Source organism: Hipposideros armiger, unplaced genomic scaffold (genome assembly GCF_001890085.2).
Source record: "Hipposideros armiger isolate ML-2016 unplaced genomic scaffold, ASM189008v1 scaffold_30, whole genome shotgun sequence".
NCBI classification, from domain to species: domain Eukaryota; kingdom Metazoa; phylum Chordata; class Mammalia; order Chiroptera; family Hipposideridae; genus Hipposideros; species Hipposideros armiger.
In genome coordinates this window covers 3,026,385-3,041,178 of record NW_017731380.1, presented here as the reverse complement: position 1 = coordinate 3,041,178, position 14,794 = coordinate 3,026,385, and the positions used below count along the sequence as shown (strand labels likewise).

General features: G+C 44.1%; 1 protein-coding gene across 1 annotated transcript in view; it reads left to right on the top strand.

The window, feature by feature from the left end:
• The window catches only part of TANC1 (tetratricopeptide repeat, ankyrin repeat and coiled-coil containing 1), a 236,068-nt gene that overhangs the window by 131,241 nt on the left and 90,033 nt on the right, over nt 1-14,794 (top strand). Inside the window, exon 6 of the mRNA XM_019636822.1 lies at nt 12,144-12,248. Coding sequence (XP_019492367.1) covers nt 12,144-12,248 — 105 coding nt within the window. The remainder of the gene's footprint in view (nt 1-12,143; nt 12,249-14,794) is intronic.

Below are 14,794 nucleotides of genomic sequence, written 5' to 3'. Positions count from 1 at the left end.
TTAAAAAGTAGGTTCTCTTACCAAGATGGAAGGGAAGCTGGATGCTGGGGCTGGCCTCTGGCTGTTTTGTCCTCTCAGTGGGTCAGAGATATTTGTCCAGGATGGAGGCTTCTTACAGCTAGAGAGATACTCCTCTGTACAAATGGACTCCCTCAGTCAGCCCCCCCCTTCTTTAATTAATTCTTTTTCACTAAATTTTTTATTTTACATACACCAATAAAATCCTTTTTGTTGGTAGACATCTGTGAGCTTTGACAAGAGCTCATACAGAGTTGTCTAGCCACCGCCACAATCAAAACAGGACAGTTCCCTCACCCCAAAATAGTCCCCCATGCTGCTCCTTTGTAGTCAGCCCCTATCCCCTGGCAACCACTGATTTGTTCTCTTAAGCTGATAGTTTGCATTTTCCAGAATGTCATATAAATGGAATCATATAGTATACAGCCTTTGGAGTCTGGCTTCTTTCACTAGGAAAAAGACATTTGAAATTCATCCATGTTGTAAAGGGTATCAGTACCTCTTTACTACATGGATATACCATAGTTTATTCACCAGCTGAAAGACATTTGAGTAGCCTCCAGTTTGGGATGATTATGAATAACATTGCTATAAATATGTACATACAGGTTTTGGGATAAATATACATTTTTATTTTTCTCAGGTCAATTCCTAGTTGTGGAATTGCTTGGTCGTGTGGTAAATGTGTTTCATTTTATGTGAAAATGCCAGCTGTTTTTACAAAGTGGCTGTACATTTTGCATTCCCACGAGCAGTGTAGAAGAGTTCCCATTGATCTGCATCCTCACCAGCAGTTTTTAATCATCAGGGTTTTTTGTTGTCGTTGTTTGTTTCTTTTTTTAATTTTAGCCATTCTAGTAGGTGTGTAGGTAGCTCATTTTCCAAACTGGACCCTCTTAATTGATGGACTCAGTCAGATTGTAACCAACATCGACGGCTAATTTTTTGACTTAATCGGAATAAATGGATAAATCCTATCCAGAGCAACAACTCTTATGGATATTTTCCTGTAGAAACTGTTGAATTCCGTATTTCTCTCCCCTTTTCTTGCCCTGGATCCTGGCACCCTGAGCACCGTGTAAGGAGTAGCTTTTCATGGATGTGACAGGAAGAGTACGTTTCAAGTGAATGTGAGGGTGGAGCTGAGGAATGTTCCGCATGTTTCCTTCTGATGGCTGTTGCCGCTATGATGTAGGACCTGAGGGTACCTGTATAGGGTGAGGTATGCATGTGTATATAGCAGAGGTTTGTTAGAGGAGGATGCAGAAGTCTTGACCTAGCCACTGCGGAGAAGGGAGAGAGAGTTGATGGGTGAGAAATAGGACTGCCTTCTACATAGGACTGCCCTTCTGCCCTCTTCAGGATGGCTAAGGAGGGGTCATGGAACACCTGCCAACAGATGGGAACCTCTGGATGAACTGGGACCCATGCTTTTCCCTCCCAGCCCTTCCCCCCAAATCTCCTGTCCTCGACAGAAAGAGTGAATGCGGTTAGAACAGGATTCCATAGTAGTCACTGTACTGCGTGAATATTTGAAAGATATTTTCAATTCAGGAAATCCCTCAGAAGTTACTAGTTTATAGCAAATAAGTGTAAGTCATTTAAAAAACAAGGAAGTCTCGTCAAAATTAATAAATATTGGGCCGGCCGAGTGGTATGTTGGTTAAGAGCTGGCTTGGGATGCCAGAGGGCCCCGGTTTGGATCCCACATATGAGGGCCAGTGACACTACCCTCTGCAGCTAAGATGGTAAACGGCAGCTCGACCTGGGGCTGGGCTGCTGTGATTCACCAGCAACGGCGTAGGCTGCAGTCCCCTGCTGCAGTGGGCTGCCATAAGCTACCATGTGTAGCCAGCAGCCAGCATGAGCGGCCAGCAGCCGCCGTGAGCTGCCGTCCAGAGGCTGGCAACTGATCTGCCTCGCCAGGAAGAGCACAATGATGGTGCCAGCTTGGGCCAGTGAAGCAACATCCTCCACAGCTAGACTGAAGAACAAAACAAGAGCAACTTGTCTGTTCCCCTTCCCCCGATTCCCCAGCGCTGTTCCCCTCCCACAGTTCCCCAATTAAATCTTTAAAAAGAAAAAAAGTTAATATTTGTGTACCTACTGAGTACACAGCACTGTGCTAAGCACATACGGAAGCCAACAAATAGCAAGGTTGTCTTCCTCAAGTTGCTTTTCTTCTGTGTAGAAATGGAAAGAGTAAAACCCTCTCTCCCCACCTCTGCTCAGTCTGTCTGGGAGTGATGTCACCCCCACCCACCTCATCCTCAGGCCCAGCTTAAGTCCTTCTTCCCTGCTGCTGTCTTTCCCAAGTCACTTAACACTGGGCCGTGACTATTTCTGCCTGATCTTCCTACTTGATGGTCAAGCTGCTTCAGAGAATTGGCCAGGTCTTACATAGCTACTCCAGACCAACTAACCCAGTTTTCAGACCTGAGTGTATACCAGAGTCACTCAGTGGTTTGGACTCAGGCTGAGAATGTGCATTTCTAACAAGATCTCAGGTGATGTTTTTTTGCAGGTCTGGGGACCACACTGAGCAGAGCTGGTCTGAACCCACAGGGAGAGAAAGTTCTCAAGGACCCTGCTTCCTTCTTTTTTGGAGTCAGTTAACGATTGTGCAGCCCAGGGCCCATTTCCTGCGAGTGTGACTAACAGGAGAACCCCTTCCCCTTAATAGCGCCTTCCCTAGATCCTTTCCGTAGAGAAACTCTGAAATTTCCATCCTGGAAGGACTCAGAGCTTTCTTCCAAGGACATGTTAAAACCAAGGTTTGTGGTTATTCATTTGTGACATTTTAGTTAATGATTCTTATCAACATAATAAGATCAACTTCAGGTATTAGATTCTTTATGGTAAATTATAATTACTACCAGAGTTAGAGGAGGTGAAGGCTAGAGATTTCATCCCTATAAACTCACTCGGGTATGAATGAAAACAAAGCTCAGACGAAGTTCTGCCCGTACATAGATTTATTACCAGGTTGCCATGACGCAGCCCTATAACTAGTTTTATTTGTCTTGTAAAGTTCTCGCCCCGTCCTTTGAGGGGGTCGGTGTCCTGACAGCACCTTGTATTCAGTGTTTACCTTTCGCAGGTTGGACTATCTCATAGATGATGTATTCATTTTCTATTGTTGCCCTAAGAAATTACTACAAACATATCAGTTGAAGACAAATGTATTACCTCACAGTTCTGAGGTTAGAAACCCAGGCACAGTGTGATGCAGCTGGGTCTTGGCTCTGGGTTCCACAAGGCTGAACTGAGGATGTTGGCAGAGCTGCTTTCCTCTATGGAGTCTCGGGATGAAACATTCCTGGGCTCATTCAGGTTGGCAGAATTCAGTGCCACGTGGCTATTGGATTGAGGTCCCCATTTCCTTGCTGGCTCTCGGCTGGGGATTGTTCTCAACTTCTAGAGGCTGGCTGCCCTTTGCTGGTGGCCTCCTTCCTCTATCTTCAAGGCTAGCAACTGTCAAGCCCAGAAGGGTCGAATCCTTCTTCTCACGCTTTGAGTCTCTCTGACCTCCGCCCCCCCCCCCCTTTTTCTGCCTCTTCTCACCTCATACTCTTTGGGCGAGGAGGAGGTCACAATAGTAGTAATAACTCAGATTGCATGGACTGGCTACCTTCCTCTCCTTACCCAAGCCCCCAGGCCTTTGTAAAAGTGTTTCTGGAAGTCCCCCAAGGGGCGTGTCACACATATTCATGAGATGAAGACTGACTCTTCTTCAGTCTTCCTCTTCTGCTTTTAAGGGTTGGTCTGATGACATGGGGCCCACCCAATAATCCAGGATAATCTCTAGCTTAAGATCGGCTAATACATAACCTTACTTCTTTTTTATTTTAATAGATTTTTTTTTTTAACTTCATTGGGGAACAGTGTTTTTTCGGGAAACAATGTGTTTTTTCCAGGACCCATCAGCGCCAAGTAGTTGTTGTCCTTCTGTCCTTGTGGAGAGCGCAGCTTAGCTCCAAGTCCAGTCACCATTTTCAATCTAGTTACGGGGGGGGTGCAGCCCACCTTCCCATGTGGTAGTCAAACCGGCAACCTTGTTGTTAAGAGCACATGCTCTAACCAACTGAGCCACCTGGTCGCCCCATAACCTTATTTTTTAATTCCACCTGCAGTATCCCTTCATAGCAGTGCCCAGATTGTGTTTGATTCAAGATCCAGGAGTCGGGAATCTGGGAGTGACACCTTAGTGTTCCACCTACCGCACACAGCATTCTGGTCATCCTGTTTTGCATCAGGGGCCTAATATTAAATTCCCTGGAATCAGGAGCTGGACCTGGGGCCATTTACTTATCCAGCCCAAGGTGCCTCTCTGTGGGCCTGCTAGATGTTTATACCTGGGTTATACAAGAGCCAGAGGGCTTCTGTGATACATCTAGTCAGTCCTCTTACCACAAAGACCATGAATTTCACCACTGAAAATAAATATCCAACAAGCATTACACTAGTTAATAAAGTCAGTCGTTGAGCCTGTGCAAATGTCCATGTCTAACCTCAGGTGTGCCAATTAGTATAACCTTGGTGCTGGTTGGTGATAAGGATGGCTAGCTGACTGACTTGTGGTGGCCTCTCTGGAATGTGGCTTTTTGATTAAAAGCTAGTTCACTACTCATGGGGTCTGTATTCCAGATTCAGACAGCACATTGCCTTTAGGTGACAGATTCAAGCCAACCGACGCATTTGTATCACACTGTTTGTGTTGAAGTGTCTTGAGACAAAATTCAGATGAGGTAATGAAGACTTTCCTGAGACCCTCAGGAGAGCAGGTCCCGTCTGGGTCTCACCCAGTGCCTAGCATGCAGGGGACTTTTGTAGATACTTGTCTAGTAACGTGAATTAATGCATTATTTCCATGCTTTACTGTATACAAGTAATTACACACAGTACAGTAACAGTACGACAGGTCAACCTACATTGGAAGAAAGTGGAAATGTGATCCAGGGTACTTTGTTGAACTAGGAGTTTATTGTACTCATAGTGCTGTAAGCATGCTCACTACAAACGGAGACTTGAAAATCTTTGTCCACAATTATTGTAATGATGCCTTATTGAAAGGAGCGTGACTCCATTTTGATATACAGTGATACTTTGGTTTGCGAGCATAATTTGTTCTGGAAGCAAACTACTCGTATTGCAAGACATTGCTCATTTACCCAGTTAAAATGTATTAGAAATGTTTGCTCGTCTTGCGGAACACTCACAAACCAAGTTACTCACAGCCCAAGGTTTTACTGTACTGTCTTCCTACTAGATTTAAGCGCCTCCTGGTAATGGATGTTTACATTCACACTGCGTCTTTTGCATTGTGTGAATGAATAAAGGCTGTCCACCCTTTGAAAAAAAATGATATTCGAAATAAGAAAAAGGCTCATCCAGAGTGGTGTCAGGTAACTTTCCTATATTTCATTCACCAGCAGCGGATGACCTATTTTTTTTCCCTCTTGTGCCCTTTTTTTGCTTCTTCCCTAGAATTACCATCTGAATTTCCCCAGACCGCATCTGCCTTTGGGTACAGATGAGATGAGGTCATATTAGTAGTAATAACTCAGATTGCACTGACTTGCTGCCCTCCTCTCCTTACATGAAGCCCCAGGCCCTTGTTAAAGTGTTGCTGGGAATTTCTAAAAGTCCCTGGCAGGTATGTTCCATGTGCTTATGACCAGGGAAGCCCTTGCTGCTGGGGCAGCTGATGTACTTCTCTCCTGGATCCTTGCCCCCGCATCAGCTCCCAGGACCCAGGCGTGTGGGTCAGGGGAGCCTAGTGCTGCGTTTTGTCATTCCCTGCAGTAGAGCCATCTCAAGCAGCATTTTAGGTTTCTATTTACAGCCTGTCTCCTGCACCTCCTAGGAGAAATCCAAGTGATGGGACAGCACACTGTACTTGAAATTGCCCTCCCCTTGAGGTGACGCATTCTCACTGGGTCAGTCCATCACCTGGTGTCTTCTTTCCTCAAAGAGAATCCTCTCAAGAGGCTCTCACCCTTCACAGACAGGGTCATGGGCAGTCCCAACTGTTCATTCACCTGCCTCAGCTCAGCAAGGGACACAGCAGCAGGTGTCAGCCCAGGTATCTGTTACGAAGCACTCTGGTTAGACCATCGGCTCCTTTCTCAGTCCTAAATTGTATGCCTCCTCCTTTCTCTCCCAATACCTTTTTGGGGGTCAGGAGGGAGAGGGGTCTGACTTTGGAATCCTAGGTATCATGCTTTCTGAAAATCCAAGGCTGTGATGTGATAGTTTACTGCAGTTTACCATTTGGAAATGACTATTTAATGACATTTGCTTTAGTGATAAAACTCCCCCCCCCACACACTCCAAATCCTCTTACTCATCTCCTTTTCGGTTTTTCTCATCTTGTGAACATTTCCGAATGTGAAATGAAAATCTAGACCAGATAAAATTGACAGGAACCTTTACAGTGAAAGTTGAAGATGCTAAAACACATTTCTGAAATGATTGATGACACAAAGTGCCACTTTCCATGATCTCCAGATGTTGTGAAGAGATCTACTTTAAATGCAATCTATAGCCTCAGGTGTTCTCAGTCCCAAATATTTTAGTGTGTGTGTGTGTGTGTGTGTGTGTGTGTGTGTGTGTAAAATTATTTTTAACTGAAACACTCAAATGAAAAGTAACCCTTGCCCTTCTCTCTTTCACTGTCTGGAGATAAAGCTCAGTTTGGTTTATTTCTGCCATCGCTTTTGAAAAAATACCCCTTATATGGCAGTTTCTAAGTAGCAAAATAGTCAGCTGTGTGAATAAAATGTCAAAAAGAGTAGGAAAACTGGCTGCTGAGCAAAGTGTGTTTGGAGATTTACATGAAGGCGGCAGCCTGGATGGGGAGAAGGCTGTGGCTCTGTGGCTGTGGAATGAAGTGATTTAAGGGCGGATGGCTGCTCCCCTCCTAGATGGACACAGGCCCGTCTGTGCAGCGAAAGAAGCTGGCAGGAGCGCTCCTCCTGCAAGTTGCGTAAATGGGTACCTCTTTGGGGCACATTTTGTATTTCTCTTGATCTTAGGAGCCTTTTAACTTGGAGTGCTCCCTTCCACAGTATCCCATCGCAGAGGATGGGGAGGGGGAGACGGGGAGATGGAAGAATGGGGGGGTGGAGATGAAGAAAGGGATGCAGATTGCAATGAGGTGGATTTAATTTATGATCAAGAGCAACCCCCATTTATCTCAAACCCTGTAAACTGGGAACGTTCGCACTCCAAACCATGACCCTAGACCATGCTTAGACCCTGAGAGAAGAAGGATGGTTTCCTTAGAGGCCCCGTCCTCAGTCAGTTGCCCAGGAGTGAAGGAGGCAAGGCAACTGTGACAGGGAAATGTTGGCTTCTAGATGAGCTGATTTTCAAGTTAACACCTGACAGTTTTGTCTTGCTTTTAAGAGCGTCCTGCCTTACAACATAGCTAATATATAGAATACCGTGTTTTCTGGGTAATTATTAGGTAGTATTACATTCTGGTTAATTTTGGGAGATTAACCTGATTAGCACTTGATTTATGTAAAAAGGTGAAAATATTTCACTTGAAGGTAGCTTATGCTTGGGAATGTTGAGCATTACATTTGAAACAAAAAGAAGGGTGGAAAGGTGCTGGTCAGTAGTTTGTGAGGTGCTGGTGAGTAAGGGAATATTGGGGAGATAGATATTTAGGTTTTCTTTAAAGGTTTTTATTGAGGAATTGGGGGATGGGAACAGTGCGGGGGAATTTGGGGAAGGGAAACAGACAAGTTGCTTTCCTTTTGTTCTTCAGTCCAGTTGTGGAGGACGTTGCTTCACTGGCCCAAGTTGGCACCATCATTGTGCTCTTCCTGGTGAGGCAGATCAGTCGCCGGCTTCTGGACGGAGCCCAGCTCCAGGTCGAGCTGTTGTTCAGCATCTTAGCTGTAGAGGGCAGTGTCACTGGCCCTCTTTTGTGGGATCCAAACCGGGGCCCTCTGGCGTCCCAAGCCAGCTCTTAACCATCGTGCCACTTGGCCAGCCCAAGATGATTTAGTTTTGATCTCTGCTGATCACTTCACAGGGAATGTGGCCACTTCATTGATGGGGAGTTTTCCTTTCAGTGTAGGGTCTTTCCTGAACAGTCTGATGATCCTAGTTTGTATGTAAGTATGAGGTGCCAAAACGTTGATTGTAAGAGGTGAGGGTCCTGAGCATGAACTTTGTGGTAACGTGGTTGGTCAGGGATCTGCCATTTCTTTGGGGTCACATTCCCAACCGTGATTATTTATAGGTCTTTCTTGTTCATTTTCCCCAGAGAAGAATCCTAGGGTCTTTTCCTGCCGTGGCATCTCTCCTCCCAAAGTGGCTAAGCTTACTGTCAGTGTTCCTACAGCCGAGTGGGAGGATGTGTCCATCTGGGACCCACCATTCTTCGTGTAGAATTTCTCTTAATCCCAGTGTTTTACTGTAACGCTCAGGAGTTCAGTTCTTGAGTCTCCGTGGTCTTGGCATTCAGCCTTTTCAGAGAAAAACTCAGCCTCCAGGATGAGGGAGGTTCTGGAAGAGGGGGGCCTTACTCTCCCTTAAGTAGATTTTCAACCCATGGTCCTGTGTTTGGCCCCGCCCATGCCCCTGCCTTCAGAGGGGTCTCCTGTCCCCGAGACTGAGCCCTCTGCAGCGCTCACCTTTTCTCATTGGCTCCATCTACTGCTCTTTGGCAATCTGTTTCCCACTTTTCAGAAGTTTGGTTTCTTGCCTGTGGTTGTCTCCTTTCCCCATTGGTCTCTCTCAAATCTCTTTACTGCAACTTGAATGGTGCTTGAAAAGGGAGTGAAGGCAAATGAGTGTTCATCTGCTTATGTTTAATGGAAAGTACACGCAAATTCTCTAATGAGCGATTGAGAGGAGGAAAGAGTAAAACCTCCATGGCTATAAATTCATCTTGTTTTATAGCATGTAAGGTTCAGCTCTTTGCGAAAAGCCATTTAAATAGAAGGATCATGTTGGAGAGCAGTTGTTTATATTCACCTCGTAATATTTTAACTCGTAGTAAAAGTTAGGGGAGATCAGAGACAAGTAAGTATGAATAAAAGATTTGCTGACTCTACAGCCGAGGTCCGTGGACGATGGGGTGGTGGAAGGTTCTACTGCCCTGGCCTTTTCTCTAAATGCACGTTTAATCTGGATTTCCTAGTTTTATAAGTGCTGAGTGGTGGTTTAGTGTAGGTTTAGTTCAAACTTGCACAGACCACAAAACTACTTGAATTCCTGCTTTACTCTGTGTGGGCCATGAGCAAAGGGTTTAACTGATTGGAGCGAATGGTTTCCTGGCCTAAAATTGGGGGGAAATAGTGCTTTTCTCCCAAAGTTGTTAGGATTGAATGAATTAAAATTGCTAAGTGCTTAGCCTTGTGTGACCACTGAATACACGTTTTATTTACTTTGGTATAGTCTAGGCCTCCTTTCGTGTCTAGCATCCCTGTTTACTGTGATAAGCTCAGGTCTGCCCAACTCCAGAGGCCCTTAACACCCTCTCTCCTCAGTGTTGAGTTTTTCTTATAGCTAGCAGTCAGCCCCGGAACAGAACACAGTTCAGATAGTTCAATGGGTGGGCATGGATGGTTTCTGAAGGCAGTGTGTAGACATTGGGGTTGGGGGTTCTAGCCATTCATAATAACCATTGTCCGTCCATGTGAAAGAATCCACATTTTAAGAGAATACTTATACTGTTAGAGAATATTTTCGAAGGATGTATGGGGGGAGGTAGATTGGGAGGCTAGAAGTAGGTCTCTTTGGGTCTGCCATTTCTATACCCTGAAGAGTTAAGGTGAGCAGAAACTTAGAGGTCTCTCTTGGGCAGTGGCATGGTTGCTGGTTGGAGCAGTTGGAATCATGGGGCAATAATAATAAAGGGCATTATCTCCCTGAAGTCCTTTAAATAGGAGAGAGCAGATGACAGGAGAGAAATATGTCTGTGACCTTTTTTTACCCTAGGGAATAGGTCCCAAACCAAAGGTTCTCGTATTTGTCCTTGTTCCATTCTACCTGCCCAGTTTGGGCCCTTCTTCCTGGTTTCTGGCTTCTTCACAGCAGATATCTTAGCTTCCCCTCTACCCCCGTCTTTCCTTCCATGCATATTTCTATATGGATACGTGTATGTTTTAGATAAAACCCAAATTGTACTTTGTATTCTGTTGAATGGCGTATATCTTCCACTTATTGTGAGCATATTCTTCCTTTTGCCCCGTAATCATTTCATTTTAACCTTTCAAAAACTCCCTTTCTGACAGGGTTAAATAAATAATGAAGAGAGTCATATCTTTAAATAATACACTAACCATTTAAAAACCCTGGTTTCTAAAGTTTGAAATACTATCCCTAGTTGTTAAGTACCATAGGCTTCTTTGATAACAGTTTAGTTTAAGATGGAGCACATTATAGCTGACCGGGAATTGGATGCTTTTTATGGTAGTATAGATGCTTTTGCAGGAAACCTTTAGATGGCAGCATCTCTTACCGTAAACCACTCTCTGAACAGAATTTCTCAGATGTGTAAGATGTTTGACACAGAAGGATGCTCAGAATTCACCTGACTCTGCCCTTCAGTGTGTGAGACGGTGGGACGGAGCTGAGGCCCCAAGAGGGTCAGGGTTGTGGCTCAGGGCTGAGCCAGTGGACCCCTGTCTGGCCCTCTTCCCACCACCCTTTCTCTCGCTGATGTGAAATGTATCCTGACTCTGTGGCCTTGTTAAAAGCACACTTTCAGTATGAGGCAACAAAGGAAAATAAAGAGCCCAGTGGGTAATTTTGGACCAAAATGTAATGTGATGTTTGAAAGGAACAGACACAATAGGCAGTCTTTTTTATTTTTTTTGTAAGCAGATTTGTTTAGATATAGTTTGCATAGCATGCAGTTCATTTGTTTAAAATGTACACTACAGCCATTTCTAGCATATTCACAAGGTTGTGCAACCATCACCACAACCTAATTTTAGAACATTGTTATCCCCCCCAAAAGAAGTCCCAAACTACCCCTAAGCCATCACCCCACCAGCCTGCATATCTCCTAGCCCCTGACAACCATTCAAACTTTGTTTCTATAAATTTGCCTATTCTGGATATTCCTTATGAATATGATCACATAATATGTGGTCTTTGGGAACAGGCTTCTTTCACTTAGTAGAATGCTTTCAGGTTTCCCCATGTTGCAGCATGAATCCATACTTCAGTCCTTTTCATTATTGACCAATAATATTGCATGCTATGGATACATCACATTTTGTTGTCATCAGTTGACGGACATTTGGCTGCAGTGAATAATGCCACACTATGAGCATTTGTTTACTAATTTTTGTGTGAACCTATATTCACATAGAAGTGGAATTGCTGGTCTATATGATCACTATGTTGACCTCTTGAGGAAATGCCAACATGTTTTCCAGAGTGACTGCCCCTGTACATAGACTATCAACATAGGGTTCCCTTCTGCCTTAAGAATTCCAGAGTTTCTGATGATAAGTTGGGTTGAGAGAGAGGTGAGAGATAGGACTCTGTGGCTCTCTTGTGTCTCTGAATCGCATGCCGGACTGGCTGCTGTGCCTTTTTGAAGGCAGCTGTGTCAGCTGCCAAGAAAGCAATCACTTCTCCGCCCCACACAATTGCCATGCGTCACCAGTCTGATAAAATGCCTGTGCTCTTCGGCTGCTCAGAGCATGTTGATAGTACAGGCTGGCTGTTTGTAATCCTGGCAACCCAATCGTCTTTGCCCCAGTTCGAGAAAAATTCCAAATAAAAACCCTTTCGCCACAAGCCATCCAGGTTTGAACATGTCAAAATCACTTACTTGACATACACCAAAGACAGCTGCGGAGACTTCACAGCAAAAGAGCAGCGTTTGTTTTTGTTAAAAGAGTTTACATTCTCGAAACTGAGCTTACCCGTTTCTTCTTTGGCAGTTCAGACTGGACATTCTCATGTCTGTACTGAAATGACTGTGAGCGTGTGTGTGTGTGTGTGTGTGTGTGTGTGTTGAAGGGAGGGGAAAGGGCCGGCTTTCCCTTTAGGCATATTTGGGTCCTGGTAAGGACATACACTGTACATTCTGAAGCTTTGTTAGCATCTGGAAAAAATTAGCCACACTCAGATCTTTCCCACTGCAGGTCCCGTCAGGAAGCCCAAGTATGTGGAAAGCCCCCGAGTGCCTGGAGATGCAGTTATAATCCCTTTCAGAGAAGTGTCCAAGCCAACAGAGCCTAATGAGAATGGTAAGAATATGTTTTCAATGATTTTTCCCCCCTTTAAGATTTTAAGTAATGACACTTCATTTCTGAGTGAAACTTGAGTGCCTCTTGCAGGAATGCTTTGCTAAACCGAATGTGTTTGGGAAGTATTTCTCCTTGGGCTGTTAGAGTTCTGTTCAACTAATGGAAATTCTTGGAATTATATACACAGTGTAGGAATAATTGAGTGGGTGCATATGCATTGTTTAAGGGTTGATTCTTTATTTCCTCGCAATTTTGACCTCCCCGGGCATGGGGGATATGGAAAACCAACCAGCAGACTGCTTCCAAGACTTTGTTTTGTTGTTGTTTTTTTATACTCCATCGTATTAGAATATTCAACAATGAGCTTTGGCTGAAAAGCTGAAACTTTAGCTGGATGAAGCTTATAACTAGCTTTTTAAAAAAACCATTTGGGAGCTTTTGAAAGCTTCTTATTTAACATCTAAAGTTTCTTTAGGGAATATTGAAGTGGAGCAAAAAAAAAAAATCCAAATTGATGGAAACCTTTTCATAAAGACATTTTATGTTTTGCTGTTTTTTTTCTATATCTGGAGATATGCGTAACAGATATTATACACGTGTAGCATTTCATGGATGTATTAATAGTTCCCTATTTTTAAAAAATCAATTTAAGAATTTACCTTGTTCCTTTCTTGGGGTAGGGGTCCCCCAACTCACAACTCTTCTTTTAATTTGTGTTTTGAACTTACACCCTATTTTCCTAAAGAAACGTGGTGAGGAACCCAGGCCTATGTAGGGAAACCTATTGTACCCTCATCGTGGACACAAGCTTATGTAGTACTGTTGAAAGAGAACTTTGGAAAACTCATCCACATTTGCACTTTGAAATACCTGGCACCCCTCTCTCCCAAGCTGTGGGGGTTGGAGCATAGCTCCTTTATGTTCTAACCACCAAGTGGGCACTGTGTGTTTCTGCTGATGTATGGTGGGGAGTGGGTATGAAATAGGACATGGTAGGGAAGTGCAGTAGGGTGGTGGTGGTGAAAATAAAGCTAAAAATGAGCTGAGAAAGAAGGGATTGGCAGATGAAAGTCAGGAAGGGGGGTTTGGAATGGGTGGGGGATGGGATGAGGTCAGGAGCTGGGTGTTTGGTACAGGGAAGAGGAACTGTTGCTTACATCTTGGCATGAGAAAGTCCACCCTTTTCCTTCTGTCCAGACACCCAGTTGTTAGGTTTAGTTAGGTGAGAGGTGCTGAGGAGGGGCAGGCTGCCGGCTGTGTGGTGGTGAAGAGGGGAGAGTCCACAGTGGTATCTGGTTAGGACAACTGCCCTACAAGCATGAGGACCATCTTGGTTGTGAATTCACGTGTGCAAGGTGTTTGTATGTTGATCTGTCCTCTCATTTGTATTCTGGGTGTCAAAAGGAAAGTAAAAACCGGTTCCTCTGAAGTTAATATCAATAATCAAACTTATGGGCTGTCTGCCCATGTCAAAATAAGCCTGCCACCACTTACCCTAATCCCTATTCCTAAAGCTTTGTAGTCCTGGGAGGGTTATGCCCCTGGCATTTTGGCCGGCTTACACCCTCTTAGATAACCTCTTCCTCCCTGGTGGGGCATGTTCTTGAGGTCCTGTTTAGAATGTGTGATTCCCCCTGGAGTGAGAATGGGGAAGAAATTTAGAATTTTTATTGGGCAAAGAAAAGAAGTTATAAATAGTTCCCACTGTCAACTTTCCTTCCCTTGCCCCAGGCGGAATTGGCTGTCTTTCTTGGGGTGAGGACACATTCTTATGTTTGGCTGCCAACTGAGCTAAATTCAAGTATAATGATTGATGTTGCTGATGTAGCCTGCAGTTCACATGCATAATCACTTCTGAGACCTGAGTCTTTGATTTGCCATCATTGTCTCCATGAGGACTGAAATTGTGACATACCTGGGCTGCAAATACCGATAAGAAGTTTCCAGAAGTTTTGCCTAGATTTAAGAAATACGGTACATTTCCCACTTTTTGTGTCTGGGAAAGGGGCGTAGTTCATGTTTGTGGGCACACAGTCACGTGTGAAGAGCCATGATGTTGGTGATAGCCCCAGAAGAGTTATCTGATGAGGAGGTGATTGCCCAAGAAAACTCAGCATGGTAATTAGTAAAGCATGGTGTCTAGTGTAATTCCCATGGGCTCCTTTAAATTTCAATGGGGTTAATTAAGTTTGCCATATTAAAGTGGAAACTTTATGTCCAGGTCATTGAACCTAGAGGAAAGGCTGGGATGAACTAAAACTAAGTGAGTTTGAGTTTTAACCCCAGCATGTAGAGACGCACGAAGAACAAATCGTAACTTCCAGGATTTCATATCAGCATCATCACTTATGTTTTAATTTAAAATTTGGGCCTAGGCTTTCTATATTTCCTTTGGGCACTTTTTGACATTTCTAAGATGTTTTTCTGGGTGCTGTCAACAATAGCATTTCTGTATCACCAGACTAACAAACTATTGAAAACACCTCCTCATAAAGTGCTTTAGATTTTTAACATAGAGTCATGAACTATCAAGCTATTCCTAAATC